This window comes from Zootoca vivipara, chromosome 11 (genome assembly GCF_965207765.1).
Source record: "Zootoca vivipara chromosome 11, rZooViv2.hap1.1, whole genome shotgun sequence".
In the NCBI taxonomy this organism is placed as follows: Eukaryota; Metazoa; Chordata; class Lepidosauria; order Squamata; family Lacertidae; genus Zootoca; species Zootoca vivipara.
This window is the reverse complement of record NC_142594.1, coordinates 21,196,386-21,209,654: the sequence shown is the minus strand read 5'-3', so window position 1 is coordinate 21,209,654 and position 13,269 is coordinate 21,196,386. Positions and strand designations below refer to the sequence as shown.

Sequence of the window (13,269 nt, the reverse complement as noted above, 5' to 3'; positions counted from 1 at the left end):
AGTTGGTGTACCTCATGAGTTCTTGTAAAGTAGAAACAAAGTTTTCTCATGCATAGCCAACTCACCAGGGGTCTGGCAATAATCTCTACCAGAATGCCATACCTCAGTAGCCTTCAGCAGATTGTGTCTCAATGAGACCTCCATGGAGCGACACACTGCGTGATAACAACGCAATACATGCCATAGGATGCACATCTGCAAAATCTTGATCACTGTGGTACCAAGCAGCATTTATTAACTGTAATTTAGCTGAAAAATTATGGCTATGGAACAAGACATGGGGCGACTTTCCTCTATCTCAAGCTGCGTAAAAGCCACTGCTGCAAAAAAAGGAAGGAGCAACTATTTTTGGATACATTAGTGAAAGGCATTTAAAAAAATATAAGCATTGTTACCCTCCTGATCAAAATGCAGTGTGGAAAGAATCTAGCAGCAGCTCTCCAATAATTCTAGTGGGGTGGACTTGGGTACAGTAATATGGTGCCCTAAGTGAGGACATAATTTGGCACCCCTCCCCTTTAAATATTTCTTATTTTCACACACACACAAACTTCATTTTGGTACTCTTGCTTTTTTTATGTCTCTTCTCAGTGGGCACCTGTATAAATATCAGGTTTTTAAAATTATTTATTATTATCATTATTATTAATTATTTTTTACCCCCTTGGCTAGGCACCCTGTGCAGAGAAACCACCTCCCTAAATCTGGCGCCGATTCCAGCAAGGATCTTCTCCATATGAGCCACCAGAAATAATTACAGTGAATCATAGAATCTTAGAATCACAGAGTTGGAAGAGACCGCAAGGGCCATCCAGTCCAACCCCCTGCCAAGCAGGAAACACCATCAAAGCATTCCTGACCGATGGCTGTCAAACCTCTGCTTAAAGACCTCCAAAGAAGGAGACTCCACCATACTCCTTGGCAGCAAATTCCACTGTTGAACAGCTCTTACTGTCAGGAAGTGTACCTTGGTTTACAAGCTTAATCCGTTCCGGAAGTCCGTTCTTAAACCAAAGCATTCTTAAACCAAGCCGTGCTTTCCCATAGCAGCGGGGGACTCAATTTACAAATGGAACACCCTCAACAGGAATTGAAACATGTTCTTATTCCAAGGCAAAGTTCACAAACCAAAACACCTTCTTCCGGGTTTGCAGCGTTCTTAATCAAAGTTGTTCATAAATTAAGCTGTTCTTAAACCAAGGTACCACTGTATACTGAAAGCCACATTCCCTTATTTTACATGCCAGTGATGGGCGGGGCCAGAGGCAAAAGTGGGTGGAGCTAGTAGGCTAGCTTCTACGCACCCCTCTTGTCCTACAGATAAGCAAAGGGCACTATGACTATCAGAGGTCAAAGGCCACATTCCAACCAGGCAAAAACACTCATAGAATCTAACTGAGAAGGAAACTATAATCGACACTACAGGCATTTATACAGAGGAAGCCCACTGGGCCTATGCAGCTGAGTAGTTCAGGGGTCAGTCTAGAAACCCACTAAAATCTCAAGGTCTTGCCTTACAGGGCAGCACAGCTACACAAAGGCCAATAGTGCTTTAAACTACAGATCATGCAGATCTAAAACTAATCAGAAAACCCCATTTTGATAAAAGGAAGATGCACGTGAATCTCCAAACCCACAATGCCATTTCAAAACCATAACCTTGAGCTGAAAAGCTTGTTATTTTATGTAAGTAGATCAAACACTGGACAGAGGGAGAAAATGATCCAGTAAAGCCCAATAGCTTAGCCTTGAAGAACTTTTGAATTAAAGTACAAAAGAGACCACCTGAGCAGGTGCATTTCTTGCAATTATTAAAAAGAAAACAAAAAAACCACCAGGCAGTGATAAATCGACTTTCAGTTCCAGTATTCACAATTTTATAAAAGAAAACCATGCATTCTTAACAAAATCGCAGCAAAATCTCACATTTACTACTTGCAATCTGTGCCCACACTCATATTTAATTAGGAAGGAGCCAGGGGACACAATGAAAAGCAAGTTTGTAGAAATGATTTCAATGAGTCAGATGAAGCACAAAGGCTGGACTATATATAGCAGGCAGCCATATTATACTTCACACTAGACTGTAGATAGAGATCACCTGTTAAACCTTTGTAAATGAGATAGGAATTGCCAGAAAACCACAGGAAGCAGCAGTGGAACTGATCTAAGGTCACAGGAGATGGATGGCAAATGTCCTAAGTGCAGGAAGACACTGGGGCAACGGGCAGTTAAAACGGCTCAGGAACTTAGCAGCAATGGGATTACTACAGCTAGCAAACCTACATTTCCACCCTGCAAGCATCTCTACAGATACAGCTCCACTACAGCATCTCAGCAATATGCACCTGACCCCTTCGGTTATACACCCAAAGCCTCGTAGCATCCAAGAACCTCCGCCTCTCCAACAAAATCTCAGCTGCAGTAGCTTTCTGGTATCTAGAGCCTGAGCGAATTAAGACTCTGTTCCCCCAGGCAGGAAGCTACACACCCAGGGGGGCAAAAGGTGAATGGGAGGTCTGGGGTGGGGTGGAGACTTTCCCCATCCAGTGCGGAGCGTGCAACAATCCAACGATTGTGTGAAGCACCCATCGTGGACCAAGGACTAACACATGCAGCAGAGAGAGGGGCCCAGGGGTGAGTCATCAAGTGCAAAGATCAAGGAGGGGCAAGGGAGAAGGAGCCCGAGACAGTGCTATTTATTTTTGTTTTAGGAAAAGGTGCTGGAACTCACCATGAACTCACCTCATTCTCTTAAAGGGCACCCCCCACCTGAGAGGTGCCAAAACTCAGTTCCGGTGAGTTCTGCCTGGGGGGGGGGGAACCCGGCCCCAGAGCTCATAGGAGCCAGCTCCTAGGGGCCAACATCCCTTTGGGCCCCCAGTAAAATATTGAGGGGGCTGGGCCCCTGCAAAATGGATGGGCATTGCCATTTAAATGGTGTGTGATCGCTTATGCAGGGTGGGGCTTACCTGAGCCCCCCCCTATTTTATTCAAGTTGGCACCCCTGCTAGAGCTGGTTCTCCAGATTTCTGGGTTGGCGGAGAGGAAAAGCGTTTGTGTGTACGTGCATGAGGCGGAGGAGGGGAAGGCTAGGAGGTGACCTGCCTCTTTGCAGAATCCCAGATAGCTGCACCTGCGAAAAAAGAGAGGCCGGCGAGCAGAAGAAAGGCTCGCGGCGGCGCATCCTGGCCGCGGCTCCCCACCCAGACCGCGGAGGCAGCAGCGCACCTGCCGGGACCTCCAGGTGCGCCCTTGAGGCCGCCTCGCTACGATGGGAGAGACCTTGGCAAGCGCCGCCGCCTTAGTCGACGAACCGTGGCTGCCGAAGACGAGCAACCCCCCCAAAAGAGACACCCCCGGACCGAGAGAGAGAGGTAGAGACCTCACCTTGCCGCTTGCTTGCTTGCTTGCTTGCTTGTTCCCTTCGGGCTTCCCTCCGCCTGCAGCTCCGTCTGCGTGAGGACGAGCAAGCGGCGGCGGCGGCGGCGGCCTCTCCTCCAGGTAACAGCTGCGCTCCGGCTCACGTGAGCGGCCTGCCAGCAAGGGAGGGAGCCAGCAGGCGCCTCTGCCTCCTCGCGGCTCAGCGCCGGCGCTGCTGCTACTGCCGCTGCAGCCGTAGCGTCTGCGCAGGGCTCCGCCTAGCGGGCGTGCAGCTGCAGCGAATAGGCGAGACAAGGAAACGGGTGGGTCCTCTGGCCGGAAAGGGGCGTCTGGGTATCCCTCCGCAGGCTTGGGGAAGAACGGCTGCGAGGAAGAAGCCCTTCGGATTCCGGCTAGCGGAAGCAGAGCTGGGTGAGGGAACCCTGAGAAGGGTGCCTCTGAGCATGCACAGAGGGACGCCGACTTCCCGCAACTGAGTGGTGTCTGAGGGGACGGCTAGGAGGAGCTCGAGCTGCTGCTTTTAGCTCCTTGCAATGCCGGAGTCGGTTCGGCAACGATTTGGCCATTTGGAAACAGGCCCGCAAACCTCAAACCAACGAACAACGGGAGCCGCCAAGAAGCATCCCTCTCTTAAGAGCACTGCAGGGTTTCCTATGCAGAGCAAAGGTCTCGGGGCACTTTTAAGGACTAACACATTTATTGTGATAAGCTTGGATTAGAGCTCATTTCATCAGATGCATTAACGGAGGGGGGGTTGATACGTATTTAAAAACACACCCATGTAAGGAGAAACTATTTTTTTATAGCATTACCTGACCTTTTCAGAAGGTAGCATGGAATTTCTTTGCTTTTTCCGAGAGTTTACGTGTTTTTTTTTAATCAAACGTAGATTTACCAAGCTAAACGTCATCCGGCCACACACAGAATAGCAGGTTTTAACTCCTCACACCCAAAACACATTTTAAAGACCCATCACTGAAGAAATATGCTCAAGTTTCGCCCCCTAAAATTGCACGCCCTAGTGGCTGACCTCTATTTCATGGTCTTTGATCCTTTGTATCTACCCAAAGGAAACGCTTCCATGCACCTGATACAGTGAGTTCCACTCAACCAATACTTATGTCACTGTGGGCTCCTATAGGCTGTGGGGTTTTTTTTAATTGCTGCAGGTTTACTTCACATGTTCTTGACACAATAATAGTGCATAGCTGGTGGGTTTGTTTTGCTGTCCTTCCCCAATGCTATCTGGCTATCGCTGTCTGGAGGGGCTACAGTACAACAAAACTTGGGGGCAAAGATAAAACAAAACATTTGTGGTGTAGTTAAGGGATTTCAACAGGAAGCTATGGGATGTCTGCTGAATGATGATGATTCCTGTTGCATCATCCCCAAGGAATGGCTCTTGCTCTGCAAGCAAAACCAAGTTTTCAGTCACAGTACCTTATATATCATGCCCAGTGTTCCCCACCCAATCCTATGCTGACAGTAGGATTCTTAAGACTATGGTTGCATGTCACGATCAGTTTCTCTTACTTTAACCATGGTTCACTTGTGTGGCTATGCACACACAGCTCAAACTAGCCATAGTACGTTTCACACAAACCACAAATGACAAACCAGAAACCAATGCTTATTCTTGGTTTTATTTCTGACTTGCTGCTCCTGGCTTGTTTGAAACAAACCATTGACCATGTTCAGAAAACATGACATCACTTGTTTTGAGGGCAGGGGAGCCATACAGGAACCATGTTTACGACAAATCAGCTACGGTACTGTGATGTGAAAATGAGGCCACTAAGATTGCACGTAATTTTTCTTTATCCTAACATACACAAAAATAGTATCAGGAGGCGGGTATGTCAAATAGGCAGTTTTGGAGAGAAGCACTGCTACTTAATGTAGCTCGGGTTGTCAAAATTCCTTTTAAGATGCAAAACTAGATCCATTTAAGGTGGGGGGAATCTCCTAGCTCCTGTGTCAAAGGGAATTCAAACTTTACCTGAATGTATTTTAACAAAGGTGCTGTCATACACTGACTCGGTCACAGTGAACAGTGAAAGGGAGCAGGAAGGAAGGATATAAAAGGTTTTCCAAATATGTTGTGAATAGGAGCTTCACAAATTAAGGGGCTCAGGTGTTAGTGAAGGTTTAAGGAGCAACCCACCCTTTCCTTACCTGTCCTACTTCCTTGCAGTTACTGGAGTGCAAGTTTGGGTGGGGGGGGGCAAAGAGGGAGGAAGTGAAAGGATAGATCAGCTAGGATAGCCTTATTGACAAGACAAGCAAACAACTGGTGCATATATCAAAGGGATTGGGGGAAAGCCTGTTATTTCTCACGACCAAGTTAGGTGTTGGGCTGGGGGAACCCGGCCAGATGGGCGGGATATAAATAATAAATTATTATTATTATTATTATTATCCAAACTACTGCCACACCCAAAACTCAGCATCGCTACTTGCTCTATTGTACTTTTTCTGTTGTTTCATGGGAAAGAGATTGCAATGATATAGTCAGTGTGTTTCATCCTAAGCACAAAGGTGTACTTAGGAAGGCAAGCCATTTGGAATTATTAAAATAGTGAGACACACACCTACTTCACAATGGCAGTAATTAGCCCACTTAACCGGGAATAAGTCCCATTTGATTTAATTCAATGCTGTTTACCTGAGTCAAGTGGGGATGCACTTGACTATAATATTAATACTGTTTTTTTTATTAAAAAAAATCAATAGCTTCTTGAGAGAACACAAGAAAATAGACCAAATACTTAAATGCTAGAAAAGTTTGAATTTAAGAGCGGGCAGGGGGAGAACAGTGTTGGAGTGTACTTATAAGCAGTAATAATAAAGACTTTTTTATTTTATAGTTTTCTAAATAAATTAATGCACAGAGCTTTCCTATTAAAGAATCATTTGAACAGATGCTCCCACTTTATAAAAACAAGTCTCAATGTTTTGTATCAATAGTAGTTCAAGTAGAAAAATGGGCAACACATTCCCCCACCCCCACCGAGTAACAGGCAACTCCAAATAGAAAATATATACAGTTTGTGTGTGTGTGTGTATGTATAATAAATTTTGAAGCATCAGATTGCCAGTCATTACTTTCTCATTGGGAATTGCTTCAAAATGTTTTTATAGCTCATCATGTGTATACACAAACTCCCTTGCAGATATAAATCCATCGCTATCTTCATCTTCCTTCTCAAATATGTTTTCAACTAAAGAATCATGGTGGCTGTCATTGATAGGTGCACCATGCCTTTCAAATTCTTTCTTCAAGTATACTTTTACCTATGGAATAGGACAGGAAAAAAATAACCTTTTAATCATTATGTATCTGTTGGATATGAGAAAGCAAGCCAATGTAAAATAGCCCATCCTCTCTAGTATGTTCAGTACAGGTAATGATAATTTGTGCAGAGCAACAGCTATAGCATTCTCAAATGGATTGTAAATCTACGGAACTGGCTGTGTTCACATGAAACACTGAACACAATTTTATTTTAATTTTAAAGCCTTCTGCATTCTTTTTCTGCTCACAAAGCAGTGCTCAATCCTTAAGATTCATCAAATCAGTTAATATAGCAACAAAACAATTTTAAAAAATACCATTGCATTTAATCAACAGATTCCTGCACTACAGTGGGTTTGACTAGACAACCCTCAGGGTCCCCTTTCCAACTCTACAATTCTATGATTTTAATAAACCTGGGGGAAAAACTAGCCCTAGGCAATAGTCCCATTAGTCAGTATCTCAATTTAAACTCTGTAGGCATTCTAAAAAGATGTCATTTCAAAGTTGTTTTCCAAAGAAGGTGCCTATTTAGCTTTTCTCCATGATCAAATTTCACAGGTAAGGGCCCACAGAAGAGAGATTTAGCTTATACGTGTGAAACTCAGGTTTGCACTCTCCTTCTCTCTAATATGGTTGCAAAGGAGATCAGAGGCTCTTGACTCTATTTTCAATTGACCACAGTTTCTTGTTATGTCCAAACTTGGACAAATGGTGGTTAGTGCTAACTATGGTTGATTGAAACAATGCCAACTTCAAATTGTGGTAGATGCCTTCTACCGGTAGATATAAACCATAGTTAGGGTTGCCATTTTTTTAAAAAAAGTATTTTTTATTAAAGATTTATTGGTTTACAAAAGTATGTGCAATGTCTCTTTTTTCAAGTTACATTTTCCACAGGTCAGTTTCATTTGTTGAAACATTAGTTTTTGCCAACTTCTACTTTTAACTATGGATCGCTAAGATGACTCTATCCATGAAAAAGAGGAAGTATCCTGGAAAAAGGATGGCAATCCTACCTATGTAGCAGTAACCAGATATTTGTCAATGAAACTGTAGTTATCTGAAAATGGAAGCAAAAAGATTCAGCCTCATTGTGATTACTGTTGTCAAAGAAAACTCCAATTTTGTTTGGAAACTCTAAAACCAGAAGATGGAATCAGTAGAAGAGTAATGCAGCAATTATTTCCAAAAACAGACTTAATTTACTGAAGAGGGTTTCTTTTTCCCCTGCAGTGTTATTTGTAAAATCTTAGAAATAACGTCCCTTTCTTTGCCACTCAGAAAGGCAGGCACAAGTTGCCTTTGCACTACAAATACTTACTGAAAAGGCATCAGTTTTGAGTGTGTAAAAGGAAATTGGAACTGTAATATTTATCAATCTGCAGTAGCTCAAAATACCATGGTAAAGACTTAAAAATGTCACAGTTGCAAAGCATAACCTCAAGGGAAGCAAAACCTAAAATTCTCTTTTCCTGTTAAAATACATTAACACACAATTGTAGAATGCATTAGCCTTTTCACCTCTTCTCTGGAAAGCTTCCAATCATCATTAAGATCCATTTGTTGAAAGGACTCGTGAGATCGCGGTCCATTCCTGATTTCTAGAAGTTCAATGTTGAAGATCAAAGTGCTCTCAGGTGGGATTTTTCCTACCCAACATGGTACACAAACATTGAGACAAGATTACACACGTAACCAAGAAGATAAGCATTGTTAGTTTGAATCTGCATCCTTCAGCTTGTCTTCTTTCATTAGCTACTGTGCTCAAAAGAATAGAAAACTGCGTAAGTGGCTATGAATTTATGGTGCAATGCTATGCACATTTACTTCAAAAATGTTCCATTTGTGGAAATGAGACTCAATTATATAGAACTTCTCAAAGACAAAATGTAAAAAATAAAGACATTTATATTCCACCAAGTGTCTGTTTCTTTAAATATTGCCTTTACATAATGTGTGCAATACCAAAATCAAGTTCAAGTACAATACGGCAGGGTTCCAACAGGTCGATCGCGATCTACTCTGGTCGATTGCGGGGTGTCCCTGGTTGATATTGGTTGATCTTTGAACCCTCTAAAAAAGCTCAACAACTGTGTCTTCCTAAAAAAAAAAAGCTCAACAACTTCCTAAAAAACTCTGACAATGGGTAGATCACTGCCAGTTTTTTTAAAATACTGTGAGTAGATCTCAGACTCTTGGAAGCTAGACACCCCTGCAATACGAGATGCATTTTGTCTTTGGGAAGTTCTACATAATTGCATACAAAGTTGTGTGAGCTGTGTCTCTCTATCTCTCTGTATTCCATTGTGTTGTGTTCTGATCCTAAGGTGCCAGCATGTCATAATAATCAGGGAAAAAGCATCGGTGGTCCTCTGGTTGTTGTTGGACTACAGCTCCCATGAGTCCCAGCCACCATGGCCAATGGACAGGGATGATGGCAGCAACACCTGGAGAGCCACTGGTTCCCCATCCCTGTTTTGTATCAGTGAGTTACCGGAATCCTAATGATCATGTTTTCTTCTATTATATTTTTCAATAACTGCACAAAGCCCACTAGAATACTATGCTTTGTGTGTCATCACTACCAAAGCGCTGTCAAGAGACACTTCTGCAATTTTACTGACTTTATAACTTGCAGCAAACACTTTAGGCACAACTGTGAAAAACAAAAGTGGGACTTATTTTAGAGTAAACATGTACAGAATTGCACTTTTAGAGCACACTTGTGTAGAATTACACTGAAATCTCTTAACAATGGATGCGATGTTTGAAAAGAACTAAAGGAGAATAATGGAAACAGATCAAACCCCAAGCCTTTCTGAATGTTATCACATCTTCATCCAATGTAATTCAACCAGATGTGTTCTTCACAAACACAAAAAACGAATGGAGCTTTTCACTTCAAGTTTTCTTGCTTTTATAATCAGCAATGGCGATTACTAGGTAATGGAAAATCAAAATACCTTTGAACAAGCCATCTATTTACCTAACTTGTATACCACTTTATATTTCAAAAAGTCTCTAAGCGGTTGCTTTATAATCTCGTGTATTCTAAATCGGGGGTCAGCAAACTTTTTCAGCAGGGGGCCAGTCCACTGTCCCTCAAACCTTGTGGGGGGGGGGATGGACTATATTTTAGGGTGGGGGGGAGAATGAATTCCTATGCCCCACAAATAACTCAGAGATGCATTTTAAATAAAAGCACACATTCTGCTCATGTAAAAACACCAGGCAGGCCCCACAAATAACCCAGAGATGCATTTTAAATAAAAGGACACATTCTACTCATGTAAAAACACCCTGATTCCCGGACTGTCCATGGGCCGGATTTAGAAGGCGATTGGCTCGGATCGGGGCCCCGGGCCTTAGTTTGCCTACCCATGTTCTAAATCATTCCATGCTATGATCAAGATGTTCAGAATGTTTTTTCATTAAATAATAATGTTAAGGATTCCTTGAACCTGGAGAGAGTTCTCCAGAACTATTATTACCTTTTCCTTCTTTTCCATAAGCCAGGGATGGAGGAACGGTTAGCTTACGTCTCTCTCCTACGCACATCTGTTTCAAACCTTTATCCCAGCCTATGATAACTTCCCTTATACCGAGAGTAAACCATGTTGGCTGGGCATTGTTATGCTTGTAGCTGAAACAAACACACAGGAAACATTGCTGAATCAGGTGCCGTATAGTCACAATAAGCTGATCGTTGGCACTTGAGATGCCAGTTGGAAAGGGCCTTTGCAGGTGCCATTGATCAGCAGGATAATTTCCAGGAAGCAAGCCAAAAAGACCTACAGTACTTGAGATCCAGGGGTCAAATACTTTCAAAGGACTAACACAGCGAGATACAGTAGTCCATTGCGCAACCACATGGATTTGTGAAGTACAAATCACTCTATATATTTAATTGGGCTTTATTTAATAATTTGCCTGGGGCAGAAAGTACTAGGAGACACTCCTAGTGCCGCTATATACTCTCAAGGTTTGTCTTTTATCTACTAAGAACACCTGCATCCAACAAACATAAGGCAGGTAGGCACTTGTTTGGCATGTAGGCACTTGTTTTAAAAACTTACCTCTTCATGACGCCTTTCCCTAATGGGTGATCCAGCTAAGGTGATGTATTAATCTGATCTACTGATTTATGTTGTGCTGAGGGCGGATAAAAATTCTTGCAAATAAATAAATAGGCATTAGGGTGTGTGTGGGGGGGGGGAGATGTTCTAAGATGATGCCTGTTGCAAGCACATGTATCTGTGTATCAGATGTATATTCATCTGAAAATGACGTAATCAGATTGTTTTTAGAATTACTGTATTTCATTTCTAAGATAAGACAGATTTCATCAAATCAAGAAGAGCTGCATGATGCAACTTTTTAACTTTGTTTAATTGGTTGGCAGTTCCAACTTTCTGTGCCTTTTCTTCTTTAATTGCAACTGCCGCCTTCCCATCCTTTGGCAAGCCACTGATTTTTTTTTTTTATTATTAACTCAAATGTGAAATTGAGCTAGGTTTCCCATTTGTGTTCTAACTAAATTTGATTTGGTTTTGATTTTTTTTAAAAGTTCGGTATGTGTGTGTGTGTAGAACCTGTGACTCTAGATGATGTTGAATCAACCTACACCAGTCCCAACCAGCCTAGCCAGTGGTCAGGGATGGTAGGATTTTTAGTCCAACAGCAATTGGATGGCCACAGGTTCTCCATCTATGGCAGGCTTCCTCAACCTCAGCCCTCCAGATGTTTTGAGACTACAATTCCCATCATCCCTGACCACTGGTCCTGCTAGCTAGGGATCATGGGAGTTGTAGGCCAAAAATATCTGGAGGGCCGAAGTTGAGGAAGCCTGATCTATGGGTTAGATTTCTGGACTAGTACCATGAATATTCTGGGTTCTCAGCCACAAAGTTCATTGTGCAAACTGGGAACAGCATCTTTATCTCAGCCACACCTATGTAAGAAGAGTTCTAATGGATCAGATCAAAACCTTATCTAGTCTGGCATCGCATTCTCACAATAAACAACCAGATGTCTATAGGAAACCAGTAAGCAGGGCACAAACCTAACACTCTACCCACTTTTGATTCACAGCAACTGGTATATATTGGCATACTACACCCCGACAGCAAAATCAGAATATGACCCTTGCGGTAAGCAACTATCAATAGCACTATGCTCCATGAATTTGGCCAATCCCTTTTAAGAACCTACCTCACAGGCTTGTTGTTTCATAGATTCATTAGAACTGTAGGGTTAGAATGGACCACGAGGGTCATCTAGTCCAGCACTCTGAAATGTAGGAATCTTTCGCCCAACTTGGAATTTAATCCCACAACCCTGAGATTAAGAGTCTCATCATGCTCTACCAACTGAGCTGTTCGGGTGTTATGAAAATAGGGGCAGCAAGAGAATCATGTATGCCTTAGCTACTTGGGGAAAGGGTAAATTTAAATGTATCCTTATTATTATTAGTGAAAAGAATGTGGTTTGTAAAGCAGGGGGGCTAACCTGTGCCTCTTCCCCCTGATTACAGTACTGCATTGAAAATTGACCACACAATCCAGTCATGTTGGACTACAACTCCCATCCACCCCAGTCCACAAGGCCAAGGAATGGCCAGGGAGCATGGGAATTGTAGTTCAACCTACCATGGGATTCCATGCATCCTGCAGTTTTACAGTCTAATACAAAAGATTTCAGATGTTACCGGTAGTTTTCCACCATACATTGCACATACATCATAGTCTGTGTACGTGTGTTGAGGTAAGTATACTCACGTAGAATGAAAGAGCGAGCCATCCTTCTCCAAATAGCCTTCGTAGTGCACCAACATCATGTCTCCCGGCTTCGTCTTCCTCTTGCAAATGAACGGTTTATGGAGCACTTCGATCTCCACTTCTGGTTCTGGGATGAGACCCGCAGCCCCCAAAGCCACGAACGCAAAGGCAAGGAGAGTCCAAAAGGCACCTTTCATTTTGACCGCCGTGTGTGCAGCGTGTGTGCAATCTTTCAGTTTAAAACGCAACGTGCGCATTTCCCTTAAAAACAAGAAGACGGGGATACATTCTGTACATAACACATTCGGACACAATACTAAATAGCCCTAGGACGCTGGATTTTTTTTTAAAAAAAGCCTTTGCAGATTTCGTAGAGGCGATTTTATCTTATTTTCAGTGCGATATTCTCAATGTTGTTAGAGCCCTGGGTTTTTAAATTTTTATTTCCTGGAGCAGCCACTCCATGCCAGCTCCGCTTTCCAGCAACTTTCCCGAACTTTGGAAGCCCACGCTTTTCCCAGCGCTCTCCGCGAATGAAGGCGGGCTCCCGCTTCCTGCCAGCCCCGCGCATCCCACCGGCCCGTCATTCCCGCTCCTCGAATCCGCAGACGTGGCAAACTCGCCCCCAGAACGCGACGATTTCGCGTCCATTCATTCCCCCCACCCTCCTCCCTCAGCCTGAGGGGCAGGATCCAGGCAACGGCGCCGTTCCATTGGGCCGCGGAACTGCCAGTCTTCAAAATTATACATTGAAACAAACAAAACACACACGCCCAAGCCGCTGCGAGCGGCGATTGGCTGCCCCAACAT

General features: G+C 43.3%; 2 protein-coding genes across 3 annotated transcripts in view; both read right to left on the bottom strand.

Annotated features, from left to right (window-relative positions):
• SCRN1 (secernin 1) overlaps positions 1–3,709 on the bottom strand; it is a 28,623-nt gene extending 24,914 nt beyond the window's left edge. Inside the window, exon 1 of one of the 2 annotated variants that reach the window (XM_035129282.3) lies at positions 3,391–3,709. The gene's annotated coding sequence lies outside the window, so the exon portion shown is untranslated. The remainder of the gene's footprint in view (positions 1–3,390) is intronic. The other variant, XM_088654063.1, reaches the window with a different exon arrangement.
• Positions 3,710–5,011: 1,302 nt separating this feature from the next.
• FKBP14 (FKBP prolyl isomerase 14) lies at positions 5,012–13,134 on the bottom strand. The gene is made up of 4 exons (XM_035130106.3): positions 12,460–13,134; positions 10,174–10,325; positions 8,204–8,331; positions 5,012–6,678 (listed from the first exon to the last, which is right to left on the bottom strand). Exons 1-4 carry the CDS (start codon positions 12,714–12,716, stop codon positions 6,520–6,522), a joined length of 696 nt encoding a protein of 231 aa, XP_034985997.2. The 5' UTR covers positions 12,717–13,134; the 3' UTR covers positions 5,012–6,519.
• Positions 13,135–13,269: the final 135 nt, after the last annotated feature.